Source organism: Poecilia reticulata, linkage group LG20, assembly GCF_000633615.1.
Source record: "Poecilia reticulata strain Guanapo linkage group LG20, Guppy_female_1.0+MT, whole genome shotgun sequence".
NCBI lineage: Eukaryota > Metazoa > Chordata > Actinopteri > Cyprinodontiformes > Poeciliidae > Poecilia > Poecilia reticulata.
The window spans coordinates 11,224,712-11,240,136 of NC_024350.1; the positions used below are offsets into that span (position 1 = coordinate 11,224,712).

A 15,425-nucleotide genomic window follows, 5' to 3' on the forward strand; every position below is an offset into this window, starting at 1 on the left:
AATTAAAAACGCAAATCAATGTGGCGAATCGGGCTAAAATGTCAACAAGAAATGGCAAAAAAAAAAAAAAAAAAAAAAAGTTTGTACAAAATTCCGTGTTAACGTTAATGGCGGAATTCCTATGGAGAAAAGATGTAAGGGTTGTGTGGGGGTGTACGTATGTTGGGCAAGATGTTGGGAATGTCCCATAAAGTGGACTTTGGTTTATTGCACAAAGTGCACAATAGACCACATCAAAAAGCTGGACGTGAAAGACAGTAAGCATGTTGTTTTGTCTCCCTTTGAAATGGCTGCTTTACAGCTTTTCACACCTGCCGACGCCTCGAGCCGCGGCCAGATTGCTGAGCTCTTCCACAGTCATAAAGGAAACCGTTCAAAAGCCGTGCAGGGAGAAGAAGTCAGAAAGTACACAACCAATCCATCATTTATTACATCATGACATAAATTTCAAATATACAGAGAGTACTCTCCTCCTCAGGTCAGTGTATGGTACAGATATTTGCCGTTTCTCTTTGAGCTTCTCCAAAACGGACATTAAAACCAAATATCAACATTCTTGGAGAGAAAAAAAAAACGAACAAAAAAAAATTAAAATGTACAATCAGAAAAACGGCAACACACAGACAAGATGCAACGGCAAGAGAAGGTATGATTAAGACCAGTGTTTGCTTCAACATTACATTGTCAGAATTAAAGGGGGGGAGGGGGGAAAAAGGTAGTGATGGTCATCATGTATAAGAACCCACATTAAAGCAACAAAGATCCATTACGAAGAACAAATAAGCAAAGTGAAGTGCAAATTTCTTTGGAAGTTGGAATCAAGTTTGTTTTTCCTTCATTAAGACATAAATAAACAATAAAATAGGAACCGTCAAGTACAGACCTCAAAGAAATAAAGGCAAGAAATTGTGAATAATTTCAAGTAGGCAACACTTCTAACTACAGACACACTGTATAAGTCATTTTAAACAGATGCACAGCCTTGCAGTTCAAACGTTTGCCTTAATTTCCCAAAATAATTCAAGTTACCACACCTTTTTTTTATTTAAAAAAAAGAAACCTTCCACCACAAAAAGGGTGTTCTTCAAAGTTCTTCATGGAAACCTGCAGTATGAGCTCAGAGTTATGTTTCCTGGAGTGGATAACTTCGAAAGGTTCAAATTAAATCCAATTCTGTGATCATTTCAAGTTCCTCGTCATCATTTTGCCTGCGTAGCCATAGTGTTCTGCTTTAACCCTCCACCCCCTTGCCTCTTTCTCTGAAATGAAAATGTTAACACTGACAAATAAAGCCAGACCCTCAGTTCTTGACATTGCGCATGTCGTGATAAAGAATTGCGGAGGAAAAGTGGGGGGGCCGGGGCGGGGGGGGAAAGGGGCAAAAAACTTCACAGGCTTTCACTGCAAACATTTCAGTTCTCCTTAAAGTAGTGCATATCTCTGCAGCATTATTTTCATGTCTCATCGTTCATTTGATTTAACAACACAATTGCGTAACTACTTTGGGCTGAACCAGAGCTTTCTTCACTGAAATAAAATGCTCCCAGGAACAACAGGAGACTTTGTCAGTTCATCGCGATGGCTCATCGGACGTCAGTTGGTTACTTCTTTCTCTGGAAGACGTTGGCCAGCATTGCTCCAGAAGTGGTCAGCTGACCCATCTTACTCAGAAACTTGGTCTTGGCATCTTCACCCACCAAACTGGAGGCAATAGAAATTGATCTATTAAAGGAAAAACCACACACACAAAAAAGGCCCAAAACGTTTCAATTTGTATATAAAAATGTTGCAATCATGAGCTGAAAAAAAAAAAAAGCCTATATAAAGGAAAGAAAAAAAAAAAGCAACATTTCGATCTTTAACGTTCCTGCTGTCAGATGTTTTACCCTTTGATCAACTTTTTTTTAAAGAGGAAATACTACGTGCCAGCTGAAACGCTCCTGATCTTTACAGTCCAACGGCTCCTTAAGTTCCTCTTTTGGGTTAGTTACGACTCTGGCTGATGCAGTGGAGACGTTAACAGCACCGGATTGAACTGCTCCATTGCTCAACAGAAGAACAAACATCATATCGTAACGGCAACTGTAAACAAGAGCCAATGAGCATAGGGATGTTGAGTCTTCTATGGTTAGTGGTCAGCGTTACCAAACAGCATTTGGTTCAGAAGAGCTCATAAAAGAAAATGGTGAGTTTCACAAGGTTTCAGTTTTCCAGTTGAGTGATTCCTTTTTTTTTTTTTTATTGTGGAACACCGTCGAAACTTCTGGTCTGATGAAAATCTTACAAATATTTTTTTAGACGTGTTCCAGGAGAACTGAAAGTTGTGTTCGTATCAGCACAGAAACCCTTTAGGTTTTGTGGTCAATAAGCTAATTGCTGATCAAATGAAGACTCCTCAGCTTTTTCAGCTGTTCTAACTTCTTGAAGCACATTCATTTTCTTCTTTACCCCTGTGTTCGAATCTTCATAAAAGGGACCATTGTTCTTACAACGAATAGATTGATCAACATGTCAGCTACACGCCAGAGAAACTTCTCTACAAGTCAAAACTTTAGGTGAAATGACTACAAATGTAATGGCTTGCCAGTTAATTATAAATATTGGAAAAGTACAGGCTGGCCATTGGCTTCCTGTGCATCTCCACTTAAAAATTCTCGCTTGCAGCACAGTCTGGGCTTTCTTCCCTTTGTTTGGATTCTCCCCGGCAGAAAATTCTCTACCAGGCCAATTGGCGAACAAAAGGAGAAGTCGAAAACGACAAAGTCGATTTTCTGCGCTGTTTTAGACTTGCAGTCTACCCGTAGGTTTAGCAATGGCAGTGGAGGATCTGCAGTCCATGTTGGCCACAATTTGAAACATTGAATTAACATTAAGAGCCGCCTTGTTCGATTTAGCACATATGTACTCGCAGCGGAGGATGTACGTTTACGGTGCAGATTACTTCCAGTAACCTTCACTGCATCGAACTGGCGCATTATGCACGTCACTTTCAAACGTTAGCAGTTAGGCGATTCAACACAATCCACGCTTCCAGGAAACAATCGGACCTTCTTTACGAAACGAATAGCATAGAACAAGGGGCTGGTTTTTACCAAGCTAGGTCAGTTCAAAACGTAAAACTCTAAAATCCAATCCTTTTTTATGACAAGTGAGCGTCTCATATTAATGTTCACGGCAACAACAGTAATCCTCGTTTAGGAAACTGTAACCATTTATACAGCAGCTATTTACATTATGAGGAGTTTGCAAATGTAGATTAACCTCTCTAATCTTGCTAATCTTTACAAGATCACATGCTAGTTCAGTAAAGATTTTGTATTCGATTTGAAATCATAAATAAATCCTGTCTTACTGCTGCTCTCTTTGTGTTACTTATACAACTAATGATAATCAAGGACAGAATAGCTGCATAGGCCTCACTATTGCAGTATGAATGAAGATTTACCTGTCTAACATAATAAAGCATTTGTTTCAAAACAATATTAAACTGGAAACTGTTAATCTTTTTAACATGATGCTTAAAATGAAATATCTTGTGATATGGTGCAGTTCTACAATCGTAAGATGAAAAAGATCACAGTTGTTATCACAACCATGGAGGGTTTAGGTGTAAATTCATCTTTTAATTTTAACAAGATAAAAAATTTACGTTTGGCTCTGCTAGAATCCTCGTATAGATCTATACAAACTCTGATTATTGAGAAGGAAATGGATCGTTTTTGACATACCATGTTTACATATGGTATGAAAACATTTCCCAGTGAAGAAGAGACTTACCCTTGTGCGTCAGAAATTCCTCTGTTTTCCACCTTTATTTCACACTCTTTGATCATAGACCCTAGAATCACCTGTTGGGGGGAAAAAAGCACAGTTTGAGCTGAAACATCACATCTGTAAAACACTGAAATGATTTAGACAAACTTCATCTGTAACCTCCATGTGACATAAATTAACTGGATGTTCCGAGGCGCTGAATAACCCACTGAACTTGACAAAACTAAGATGCTGCATCTGTTTAATGCCTTGAAAACATAATTGAACCCTGGTATCAGGATCACAGGGACAGAGCGGATGTACAGAGCCGACGGCTCAACTGATCATTAGTCACATTGGGAAAATGCTCACATGAACTGGATAGCGTGAGACTTGATGACCAAAATAAATATTTTAGGTGTGTGTCTGAGTGTTTCCGTGAAAGATGTAAAGAGCCAGACGGATACCCTGGGAATTATGAATGAAAAAAATGAGGCAGCGTGGTGCAGCAGTTCTTGAGAATGCAGATATTCACGTCTGTGAATTCGAGGTGTGTGAGAAGAAAAAAAAGAAATCCCCCTGTTCGTATGAGTGCGTGTGTGTGCGTGTGTCTCTCCTGACCTCATGCTCTGGAGACAGTTGCTCCATATCGGCGTGCAGACACCTGAGGCCTGGCAGGAAATGATTGACCATGACCTCCTCAGAAATGACTGGGGAACGCGACACGTTAAGGACGAGAATGAAAAGCAATCTTGATGCCGGTTCATTTAAAGCATCACAAATGTATTAGTATATAAAAAGGTTTTTCAGGCTTTTAAAAGTTTCCAGATTTTGCTGTCTTATAACAACTCTTAATGTGGTTTCAATTAATTGCTTACAGACAAAGTTACACAAAGAGCAACTATGCTCCAGCGCCATGATGATTCAGACTCTTTGTTACCACATACCATAATACATTCTGGTGTATACCACTTCAGCAGCTCATGTTGTTTGAATTAATCAGTCCCTGTTTATTAAAATTTCTCCAAAGTGATCACAGTTTAGACATAACTCATCTTTCAAACTGGATGGTAGAGATGTGACTAAGAGGAATTGCAGTACACCAGTTCAGAAGGTGATCTTCAGCACAGGACTGTCTCTGGGTAAAAGTGTTTTTAAAAACAAAAACAACTTTCACTTGAAGTTGCGCAATTTAAAAACCTAGACATACGAGCTAGATCTGACTTCCCTGGGAAGCACAGCACATGGCTCACCAAGGGCTGTGATCATTATGAATGAAGTCCTGATATTGCCTCCATTGATGGGAGAATCTAACAAAGAAGCAATCGGTACATAACCAATCAGACCACAGTGGAGGAGCTGCCAGACTGAAGGAACTCCTTAGATGATATTGTGTCAGAAAAACTCCCAGAGAAACTTGGGATGCACAATTTGACTCAACAAACATGAAACTATGTGATCAAAACTTCCCCTAAACCTCTTGGGAGGAAAAAAAAACAAAAAAAAGTCACTGATCAAGATCATCCTTGAAGACCAATACACAGATGGCTTCCTACAGATATAATTGAAACATGAGTTCCAGGTTTAAATTCCATGCTTTTAAAATTTTCCATTTTCCATTCTGTTTCTATTTCAAATGTGTGCATTTTTTCCACAGATAAATGGAAACGTTTACTTTTATTTTACAATAAATAGTTAAATACTTTTTTTTTTTTCTGTTTCTGTGCTGAAAATTATACTTTACAGAAGAAACATACAGTCAATTTAAAGGAACATTCCCAAGTAAAAAAAAAAGAAAAGAAAAAAGAATTGGCTTTAATTGATGCAAAACAAGGACTCCAGTTCTTGACAATGGTGAAAAAACTACGGTTTTTAATCGAGTAGGAACATATAGAACCTGCACACAAAAATATTTCTTCTACTATTGCAACTCTAAGTTATTTTGTCAGAATCAATTGGTAAAATAGTTTTAAAGCTGAATAAAAAACATTTTTATTTAGTCTTAGTGTTTCTCCCTTGCTAAATGTGTAAACATTTTAAGAGCTTAACTACCATTCAAGCCCAAGATTTGTAATTTCTATTTTAGATATTTTCAGCATCTATGTGAAATAATAACATGCATACAGTAAATGTACTGAGAAAATGTAATGTTCTGTATCTTTCACTGTTAAAGGTATAGACTCTTTTTTTGAGTGGCAGGTCTCTTGCCACCGAAAACAAAAAGTGGAATAAAGGTAATGCTGCTAATTTATCCATGACTGCCGTGGCTCTGCCACACGTCAAAGTTTGAGGGGCCTACGAGGGACGAACGGCGAACAAACGTGTATTTTTAGACATGGGAATGTACAGCTTCAGAGCCTGTCACACTGATTACAAGAAAAAGAAAAAAAAAAAAAGTACAGTGGGAGGTATACCCTCTGAGGTTAGGGCTACACCTCCTGGACACGACAGCACTGAAATGACAGCCTAACAAAAATCCACAGGAATGAACCTCAGGCCAGCTGGGCTCTGTCTGTGTGTTCTGGACCTGGGTGGGGCTCGGCCGACGGAGGAAAGGCGCGGCCAAGAGAAGGAAAAAAGAATCACAGACGAGCGGGAGGAAAGAGGTGAAGCAAATGCAACGCAAATGAGGATCCTGTCCAGAGAACCATTGCTGAGGATTGGAGCTGCTGCTTTTCTTCACACACTTTCTCTTGCTTCTCATCCTTTCCTTTGCCGAACCAACCCTGTAATTACTTGCATCCCCAGAATGGAGACAGCTTGCTTTTCCTTTCTCCTACTGCCAAATGACAGGCAAAGCCAGCCAACGTACACAGTCAACCACACTCTCAGGCAGTGAGACCACACCGATACGTACCAGCAACTGGGTCAACATCCAGGAGCAAACCAGAGCAGCATGGCGAGCTTTCTGTCCCGTCACACACCGACTCACACATGACAAAGACGGAGTAAAAACGTGAACTAAACAGGTTACCTCTAAAGTTTTTCTTCAATTTCCATGGCAAGTCAGAATCAAATAGGGCAGAAATTATTAAATCGAATTAGTCATGATTAATTGATTATCAAAATAATTATCATCTAATTTAGTAATTGCTAATTGGCACACACACACACACACACACGCTCATTTCCTGAAAGACCACCACCCTCAGAACAGTAGATAAGCCAAAACTACAAAATATTTTTTGCATTTTGCACCATGTGTAAATAGATTTCAACAGAACTCCTAAGGTAGCAGTTCTAGCTTGACCTGGCTCAAATTCAGTAAAACAAGAAAAAGAAAAAAATATATATTTTGCTATCCAAATATTAATCCCAAAAAATAAACACTAGTAGACAGTATTTATTTTGTTAAAGATGCATATTTTTCTGCAAATAATCAGGAATATACTAAATAAATGCTATATTATTGCATTTTACGAAACAAAAAAAAATAAGCATTTTCTTAATTTAAAAAAAAGTAATTGAATTATTTGTTTATTTGCATATTTTAATATATTTCTAACATTGTCTAAAAAAGGCCTAGGTGGTTAAAATCTGCAGAATGTGCCAATTTCTTTTAATCTGACTAATCGATTAAGCATCACAATAATCGGTTAAAAATCAGAATAATCCATCATCAGAAAAATTGACACAGTAATCGATGGCTAAAATAATCGTGAGTTGCAGCCCTAGAATCAAGACAAGAACAATGAAGGATACAGCAGCAGGAGAGGGCACTGTAGGCCTCAAACAGGTGGATGGCGATGTCGATCCTCTTGCTTTCCACTGACTGGCTGTTGTTGGCTAGTGCAAGCTTATGAAGGTGCGGGAGAACAACTTCAGGGACACAAAGAAGTCAAAGGCAGAAACAAAACCTTAGTGTGCATCGCAAAAACGTGACTGTGAAGTACGGGAGAGGTTGTTATGTCGCGTATGGTGCGTACAGTCGTCTCTGAAGCGCGGCTCTGCGTTAGGACCGACCCTTCCGAACGTCCTGATGATCTCCATGTGCAAAGAGTGCTGATCCTGGTACTGAGGGTCTTCGAGGAACGATGCCAGCTGCATTTTCACACGCTCCAGCAGCTACGCACAAACACGTAAAGAATTAGCTGAAATTTCCACAGATGTGGAAAATTGCCGTGAAACAAGTATTTAGCGTTTAAATGCGACGTCTCAGTCGTCTGTGAAATTTCCTTACCTCTTTTTGTGTGACAGTCTCCATGATGGTACCAAAGGCAGGAATAGTGGCGATCCTAACTGATCTGCAAACGGCAGGAAAACACACAAAAGAAACACTGACCACTTTCTGCTATTGCGTCACTCTGTTAGGCATTGTTCTAAATAATTTGACCTTAAACCACAACCAGAAAGACCTAAATGTTATCTGCAAAAAAGATGCCCCATATTTTAAAGCATTTGCAGGAGTAGATTGTGGTGCTCGGATCCCACTAAAGCGGCTCGTGTGGCTGCAGAGGCTGTCATCAGTGGAGAGACTCCTACAGGTTTCCCAGGCCACTTTCAGGTTTTCAAAACAAAGCTGCAACCTGATTCCAAAACTTAAATTATGTATTTATGCACATTCCTTAATTCAGTGGCACCTTCAGTCTACAATGAGCGAAACCACAAAGGAGTAGGTTTGCTGTGGTTAACATCGTGTTCTACGTTTCATCCAAATGCAGTGCTTAGAGTGTAATGAGCTGACTTGAAACCCTAAATAAGACAGAGGTGGTTGTTGTCTAGCTCGTTCGAGCTCCGTTTAGCTACTTTCATGAGCAGATGTAACATTTAGGCTGAGCTAACTGGAGGTGGCAGTTGGACAACTGATCTCCAATACCCGACTGATTTCTGCATCCCAGTCTGGGCTGCATGACCCGCTTTGTTGCCGCACAGTACTATTGACTGAGCATTTGCAGTGGAAATGGTCTCATTACTAATGATTAACTCGGTTCAATTGTGGTAAGGTATTAAAAATGTGCCCTATGGTTGGTAAATGAGGACAGCGATGCAAGATTATAGCACATGCCTTGAGTTTTCAGGGTTTTAAAACAGAAAGAGCAACAATTTGCAGATAACATCAGCCCAAACCTGACACTTAGCGTTGAGTCGAGAGACAGAGTCAGTTGTTTCTTAACTAGTGGATAACACACAAAAGATAACAGTCAACTTTGTAAAATGGCTTAAAGATTTCCAAAAAGTGAGGATCTATGCAGTACTTGACAGTAGTCAGTATGCTGCATGTAATTAACAGCATTTGAGGCCCATTAGCACAGACTACAAAGCCAGTGTGTGTCACACTGCCCAACAATTAGCAATGGTGTTTCATTTGTTGCATTTGGGAGAAGGAACTACAAGCTAGCTGATGACAAATAAGAATATGCGTCAAAGACGGACAGTAGATTCTGTCTGTGTGCGTCTGAGTGTTCGTCACTGACCACAAATGGGCTCTCATGGTGATTATAGTTTGGAGAAGGAAGATGTTTGGATGAAGAAGTCAGAAGGACTAATAAAACTGGGATCTACTCCAGAGGAGATTTCAGTCGTCTTAAACTAAATCCCAAAAAGTGTGAAGCAGTTTAACAATTCCCAACCGTAAACTTTTATATCCTTTTTAATCTGATAGTTGCTAAGTAAAATGGACCGTGTGGTTAATTAGCGTTATGTGTTCAGATAGTACTAATGTTCAGTCCGTCTTAAACTGACTAGCTATGTAGATCCATCTGAAGCACAGATAAAATTTGACGCACATTATAATCAATAATATAGTTTACTTGAGCCGTTTTAGATGTTGGGAAATTACTCTTCAGTGAGCGGTTTGTTATACGAGGTTAAATGGGTATCCTGTCATGGCCACTGTGAATGTAAAAAATAATTAATTTCTGAATTTTTCTCATATTCTGCTAATTGTGCAACATTTTCTTTTAAGCTACACACAAACAGTAAGATATTAATAACAAAAATGTGTACAGGTTTAATGTAGAAGCTCATGCCAACTGCATGTACAAACATGTGTATTTACATAGAATGATGATATGGAAGAGGCTGCATTCCAACAGGGTTGCTACAAATTTTTGTCATTAAAAGTCTTTCAGTTCCATTTCATCTTTCTGCAGGTTAAATAATATTCAACATGTGGCATTGCTAAGGCAAATGCAAACAAAGAAACCATTTGACACTGTAAGGATGCAGCCAACAAAATGACAATGACTTCAGAGTTTTCTTTCTGTTTTTGCATTGATTAACTCACAATTCAGGCCCACTGCACAGTGTTATTAGGGCTGGAGCCGCCCGACGGTCAACTAATGCTTCACTCATGCCTCGAAGAACCAACTGCAAACCCACCACACAGCAGGATGAGAGAGTGGGAGAGGTACGGGAAAGGAGAGGTGAGAGTGAGAGGCAGAGATAGAGGGGATAATACAGGTTTTAGAGTGAAAGAAAAAAAAAGAACAGAGTGACAGGATAAGTAGAGAGATGGGGCAAAAAATATAACCAACCACCAATAGAATCCTTTAGAAGATGCCCTGCTTCAACAAGGAGAGGATGGGGGAGGAAGAGGAGGGGCCGGGAGGAACAAATGAACATGCAGGGATATTGCTTTTGGACGGTATTGCATGCAGCGATCTGAAGGGAACGGGTTAGTGTTAAAAGACAGATGAGGCGATGAGAGCTGGCATGCGCTAGTGTTGCAGATTGATGGCAAACACTTGCAGAAAATTTGTGTGAAACAGTGGCTGCGCAGTAGAACCACCCTAGCACAGCCCAAACCTAAACAGGAGCCTCTTGAAACGACAAAACAAAGCCAATTTAATGCAAACGGTCTCACGGAAACCCTGAATCCTCAGAGGGATTACGTAATGCCGTTAGAAACGATTGGGTTTTATGGGTAAAATTTGCTCCACGCAGGTGCAGACTCGTTCTAGTGCGATAGTTGTCAGGCGGCGGAGAGAAGGGGGAAAGAGACGCAGCATTGTTTTTACTGTTGTTCCACTTACATTTCAGGGTCGGAAGACAGTGTGATGAGAGCCGGCACCACTCTCTGAGCTACCAGCGTCTCATTCACCCCCTTCACCAGCAGCTGATCGGATTGGACAGAGCCAGCCGTGAAGTCACATAGGTGGGCGGGGCGTTTGGGACAAGAGCGAGCAACACCGGCAAAAGACAGAGAAGAAAAACAAAACAAAACAAAACAAAAAAGCAAAAGAAAGAAAGAAAGTTGGGAAAAAGAAAAAAAAACACAAAAAAGATAGGAATAAAGTGATATACAATGACAAGAACTGTAGCTGCAAGGCACAGAACGACACTACACGTATCAGGCAAGTGTGTGTACACACAGTTTTACACACACACACATCCACTCGTACTCTAGCTCAGATTCAACTACAGTAAAGCGAGCTCAAAGCCGTGGGTTCTTTCCACAGACTCCAGATCAAATCATTTCATCCAATTAAAATCAGGAAATCATTTTAAAAAGCAGGGAATTTGATCTGGCATGTGTGGCAAAGGCCCTCTCCCCCCCTCCAATCCACAGTCCTAACGATGGTGGACGACTGTACACTATGGGATGGTGACAGTGATGTGCTTTGGGAAAGGGTACAAAATTTACAAAACAGGGGGACATGAAGACAGCTTCCCATTCTTCCTCCCCCGTTTATAAAGATAAGCAAAGTTCCACTGCTTTAACTAGACCCTCATGCCGACATCTGATCTAAAGGTTGCACAGACCTCAGTTTGAATATTTTGCCTCAAGAGGTTTCAAGCATCCCAATCAGGAAACTATTGCAGATCAGCAATAATTTCTGTTTCCACAGGGCCTGAAATTCTGACAGTAAAAATAATGTTTCTTTTTTGGGTCATCTTCATTACAGACTACTCTCAGTTTGCTGACCTCAGCGCTTCAACACAGAGCAGGTATTTTTATAGCAGCTTCTGAGATCGTTGTGCAGTGAAAGATCTGACGTTGGCTTGAGGAGGGTTTAACCATCACAGCTGGAACCAGAGTGCCGAGAACATTTTTTGCTAAAGTCTTCACTTACATTCAAAAGACACAACAGCTTAATATCATATGCATCTTAAAGCAGCAACAGCAGCAGAAAGCAAAGCTAGCACATTTACAGCAAATAGATGAACATTAACATAAATGCATACTGCACAAAAGGTAAATATATGTTTCAAAACTGCAGGCAAATATTAAAATACTTACAGTCACTTTATAATTAAGAACTTATATAAATTAAAAAATAATCTAATAAATTAGAACTACAAATAATTCAAAAGTACAATAAATAAAGAAGATTATATTTACTCTTTGATGCTTCTAAAACATATTACAGTATTTATTTCAATGTCTTAATAAGAATGTGACAAAAAAATATTCTGATACATGAATAAAAATTGATATAAGAGTTTAGTTTGTACCTCAAACATTCGCGCTGCGGTACACCGCACCAGAGCAGACGTATGGACAACCCCGTACCATAAAACAGTCAGCAGCAGCTCATGATACACTGGGTTGGCACTGACATGGGCAAAAACATGAAACGACAAACTTAGCTGTCATCCGTTAAATTATTCTTATGTTATATGTATTTATTTGTGTGTTTGTGCCTTACCCAAGTTCTACAAAGGAGGCCTTCAGGCTGTCGAGAGGAGCGTGAGACAGAGACAGGGTCGTCATGACGTCCTCCAGGAAACCCACCAACAGCTTGCGATCTTCCTCCTGCATAGATTTGTTCGGCTACATCATCTGAGTCCATACAAATCTAACATAATAGCATTTTCATATCTGCATATGTAGGTACCAATATGAAAATTTGGGCAGAAATCAGATATTAATACTACTGTTATGACAAAAAACTGATTAAAAACTTATTAGACTGATATGTTAAAATATTACTAATGTCGGCTGATACCAGTGCTAATTATGTATCATGTGTCCCTGGTTCCAACACACAAAATGATTATTCATTTCTGTATCAGCGTTTTTAAGTGCTTCCTACATTTTTTGTTGTTTACATTAAAATTAGACTTCTTTAAATCTAATTTTCTGTTACCCAGTGAGCAATTTAAAACATAGATAATGCAAAATTTAGAAGAAAAATGAATGAATATCATTATGAAATAAACAGTGCATTTGCTGATGCATTGTCTGCTGAGCATAAATGTGGATAATCTTATTTCAACCCCTTTATATTGAGGAATCTCTAACAAATAATTTCATTTATGCTCATCATTTGTTACATTTAAATTGTGAATGAATATAAAACTTACACATGGTCTTTTAAAAAAAGGATAATCTAGTAATCACATCAAATATTGACCAGGAAAAGCCAGGTGCATGTCGCATGAAAAAAAAAAAAAAACAGCATTAGGCTCTCTGTAGATTTAAAGTTACCTGATTGTAACACGTCAGCACTCCAGTGGCATAGATTGGGACTGTAGCTTTGGTCAGTATGCCGTTCCCTGCTGAGGCGTCTGACAGAGCAATGAAAAATAGAAGTTAGGTGAACCACACAGAGTGGAGAACATTTTATTACACAACAGTACTTGATGTTAAAATAGTATGGAAGAAATTCAGCTTTTTAATAAGTTACAAGAAGAAAATAAAAATACTCCTGCTGCAGAAATGCGTTTCTAAAGCAACGTGTAACGATCAAACTATTACATCGAGAGGAGCGTGCACATGTGCTTTAACATCCTTTCATTGTGCTTGATCAATTAGTAAAATGAAGAAACAACTGCATACATATATGGGGAGATGATTGGCAGTGAATCACATAATGGCCCACATTTGTTACCATGACTTTGCCTGAAAGAAATGTGGCCTGATTATACTTCTATTGTATTGTGGTCTTCCAGAAACCCACAGAATAAGACCCATGCTATGTAAAGATCAGGATAACCTCAACACTGACAGAGTTTCAGATGAAAACACATTTCATAAATGGCCACAATACCAACGCTAAATGACTTGGCAGCTAAATGAAACCAAGGACCCCGTTATAACTGCACAAACATGTCTGGAATTAAAAACAACAACAACAGAAAAGAAACAAGAAGAAGAAGAAGAGGGGGAACACCCAACGCTGACTCCAAATAGCTTGTTTACATCAATTGTGTCTAGAGTTTAAACTTCATCTATCAACATTCTCTTGAGAGAGTTTAGAACAAGATATAAACACATAAAAAAATGAGAGAAAGTAAAATAGCCCTTACCAACATTCTCTTCTGATAGTCTTAGAATCTCCTGGAACTGAGGCTTCACCTAAACAAGCCAGACGACACATACAGAACATCCATGTCACTCATCTTAGAAAAAAAAATAAAAAATAGCTTGTTTGACGTGAATACTGGCACAGCTTTAAAAGTCAACTAGCTAAAACATTTGATACAGTAATAGCACTAGACTTGAAACTTAGACTCGTAAAATAAACCAAGACAGAAAATTATGACTGCCTCATATAACAACTCGGTAAACTAAAGCGTGGTAGTTGACCGGAGTTTACCTTAGTGTTGGTGAAGATCTTGCCAAACGTGCGACAGAACCTCCAGAAAAAGCGAGAGAACTCGTGAACGCAGGTTGACGAAGTCACGTTGATGCGACCCACAATATCTATGAGCTGAGGAAGGCTGGTCAAAATACAGACAAGAAATGAAATTGACGATTTTGTGAAAATTTCAATACAACGTTTAATATGTGTAGATTACTGAAAACAGTGTTTACAATATTAATAGTGTTTAAACTTTCTATGCTTCGTCTCATCACATCTATAAACTTAATTGTATTTTATGAAAGACGCCGACAAATGAGGCACTGTTCCGATTTTGTTTTTGTTTCTTCAGATAAAAATCTGAAAAGTGCGGCACGTATTCAGCACTGCTCTGTAAAGCTGTTGTTGCAGTCACAAATAAAGGTTTTCTGGAACAAGCCTCCCATAAACTACTCCTTGAGTTTATAGTTTATATGTTTTGAAAAGCTTAAATGACATGTTGGTCTATCATTTATAATCTCCATAAAATAGTGTTGTTTGTGGTTCAAGCAGCATACATGTGCAAGTCACAGTCTAAATGTATCTATTTACATTAGTTGAAATCTCCAAAAACAAGTTTAACCTGAGTCATTAAAATTTTGCTGAACGTCTTAAATTGGTGTTAATTTCCCCTAATCTAGTAGGTTTTACATTAAGTGCCCATGTGCGTATCTCTTACAGCTGGTTGACCACCCACAGCAGGCTTTCCCACCCAGTGGTTCCTTCATGCTCCAGCTGGTGGTCATAGAGGAGCAGCAGGGAGCTGAGCAGCTCTCTGTTCCCAATGATGATAGCCATGTCCTGAAGAGGAGAGGCCGGCCTCGGGAACCGGGTCACTGGGCGACAGACAAACGCTGCTCATTCACCGCATCTTTCGGCCAAAGCTTCTGCTGACCTATTGCGATTTTCGTAAACGGAGACGCATGTGCATTCTCGGGCGTTTTACCTTCTATAGCAGGTATGTCTTCGTGTGGCTTGGCTCTGCTGGTGAAGGGTGCATTCTGCAGCACCACTGCAAACAGAGGTGGAATCAGGGACTGGAGAGCCGACAGAAAAACATGAAGCTTGTGCTCGTCCAGGCCGTGTTCTCCCTGCTGCGGAAAGAGAGAAGTCTCAGTTAGCACGAAAAGCGAACGACGGCAGACCCCAAATAAAGCAACACAC

At 39.5% G+C, this 15,425-nt stretch overlaps 1 protein-coding gene across 9 annotated transcripts in view; it reads right to left on the reverse strand.

Moving 5' to 3' along the window:
• Window positions 1-406: 406 nt before the first annotated feature.
• The window catches only part of relch (RAB11 binding and LisH domain, coiled-coil and HEAT repeat containing), a 35,368-nt gene continuing 20,349 nt past the window's right edge, over window positions 407-15,425 (reverse strand). For 5 of the 9 annotated variants that reach the window (XM_008396140.2, XM_008396146.2, XM_008396144.2 and 2 more), the window contains 14 exons: window positions 15,208-15,355; window positions 14,941-15,097; window positions 14,238-14,361; window positions 13,948-13,996; window positions 13,127-13,206; window positions 12,345-12,451; window positions 12,151-12,250; window positions 10,728-10,810; window positions 7,934-7,997; window positions 7,680-7,818; window positions 7,456-7,572; window positions 4,375-4,463; window positions 3,778-3,848; window positions 407-1,722 (listed from right to left, as the gene is read on the reverse strand). In XM_008396140.2, coding sequence (XP_008394362.1) covers window positions 1,602-1,722; window positions 3,778-3,848; window positions 4,375-4,463; window positions 7,456-7,572; window positions 7,680-7,818; window positions 7,934-7,997; window positions 10,728-10,810; window positions 12,151-12,250; window positions 12,345-12,451; window positions 13,127-13,206; window positions 13,948-13,996; window positions 14,238-14,361; window positions 14,941-15,097; window positions 15,208-15,355 — 1,449 coding nt within the window. In that variant the 3' untranslated portion in view covers window positions 407-1,601. Of the gene's footprint in view, window positions 1,723-3,777; window positions 3,849-4,374; window positions 4,464-7,455; window positions 7,573-7,679; window positions 7,819-7,933; window positions 7,998-9,979; window positions 10,063-10,727; window positions 10,811-12,150; window positions 12,251-12,344; window positions 12,452-13,126; window positions 13,207-13,947; window positions 13,997-14,237; window positions 14,362-14,940; window positions 15,098-15,207; window positions 15,356-15,425 lie in introns of all 9 variants that reach the window. The other 4 variants (XM_008396145.2, XM_008396143.2, XM_008396138.2 and 1 more) reach the window with 2 other exon arrangements.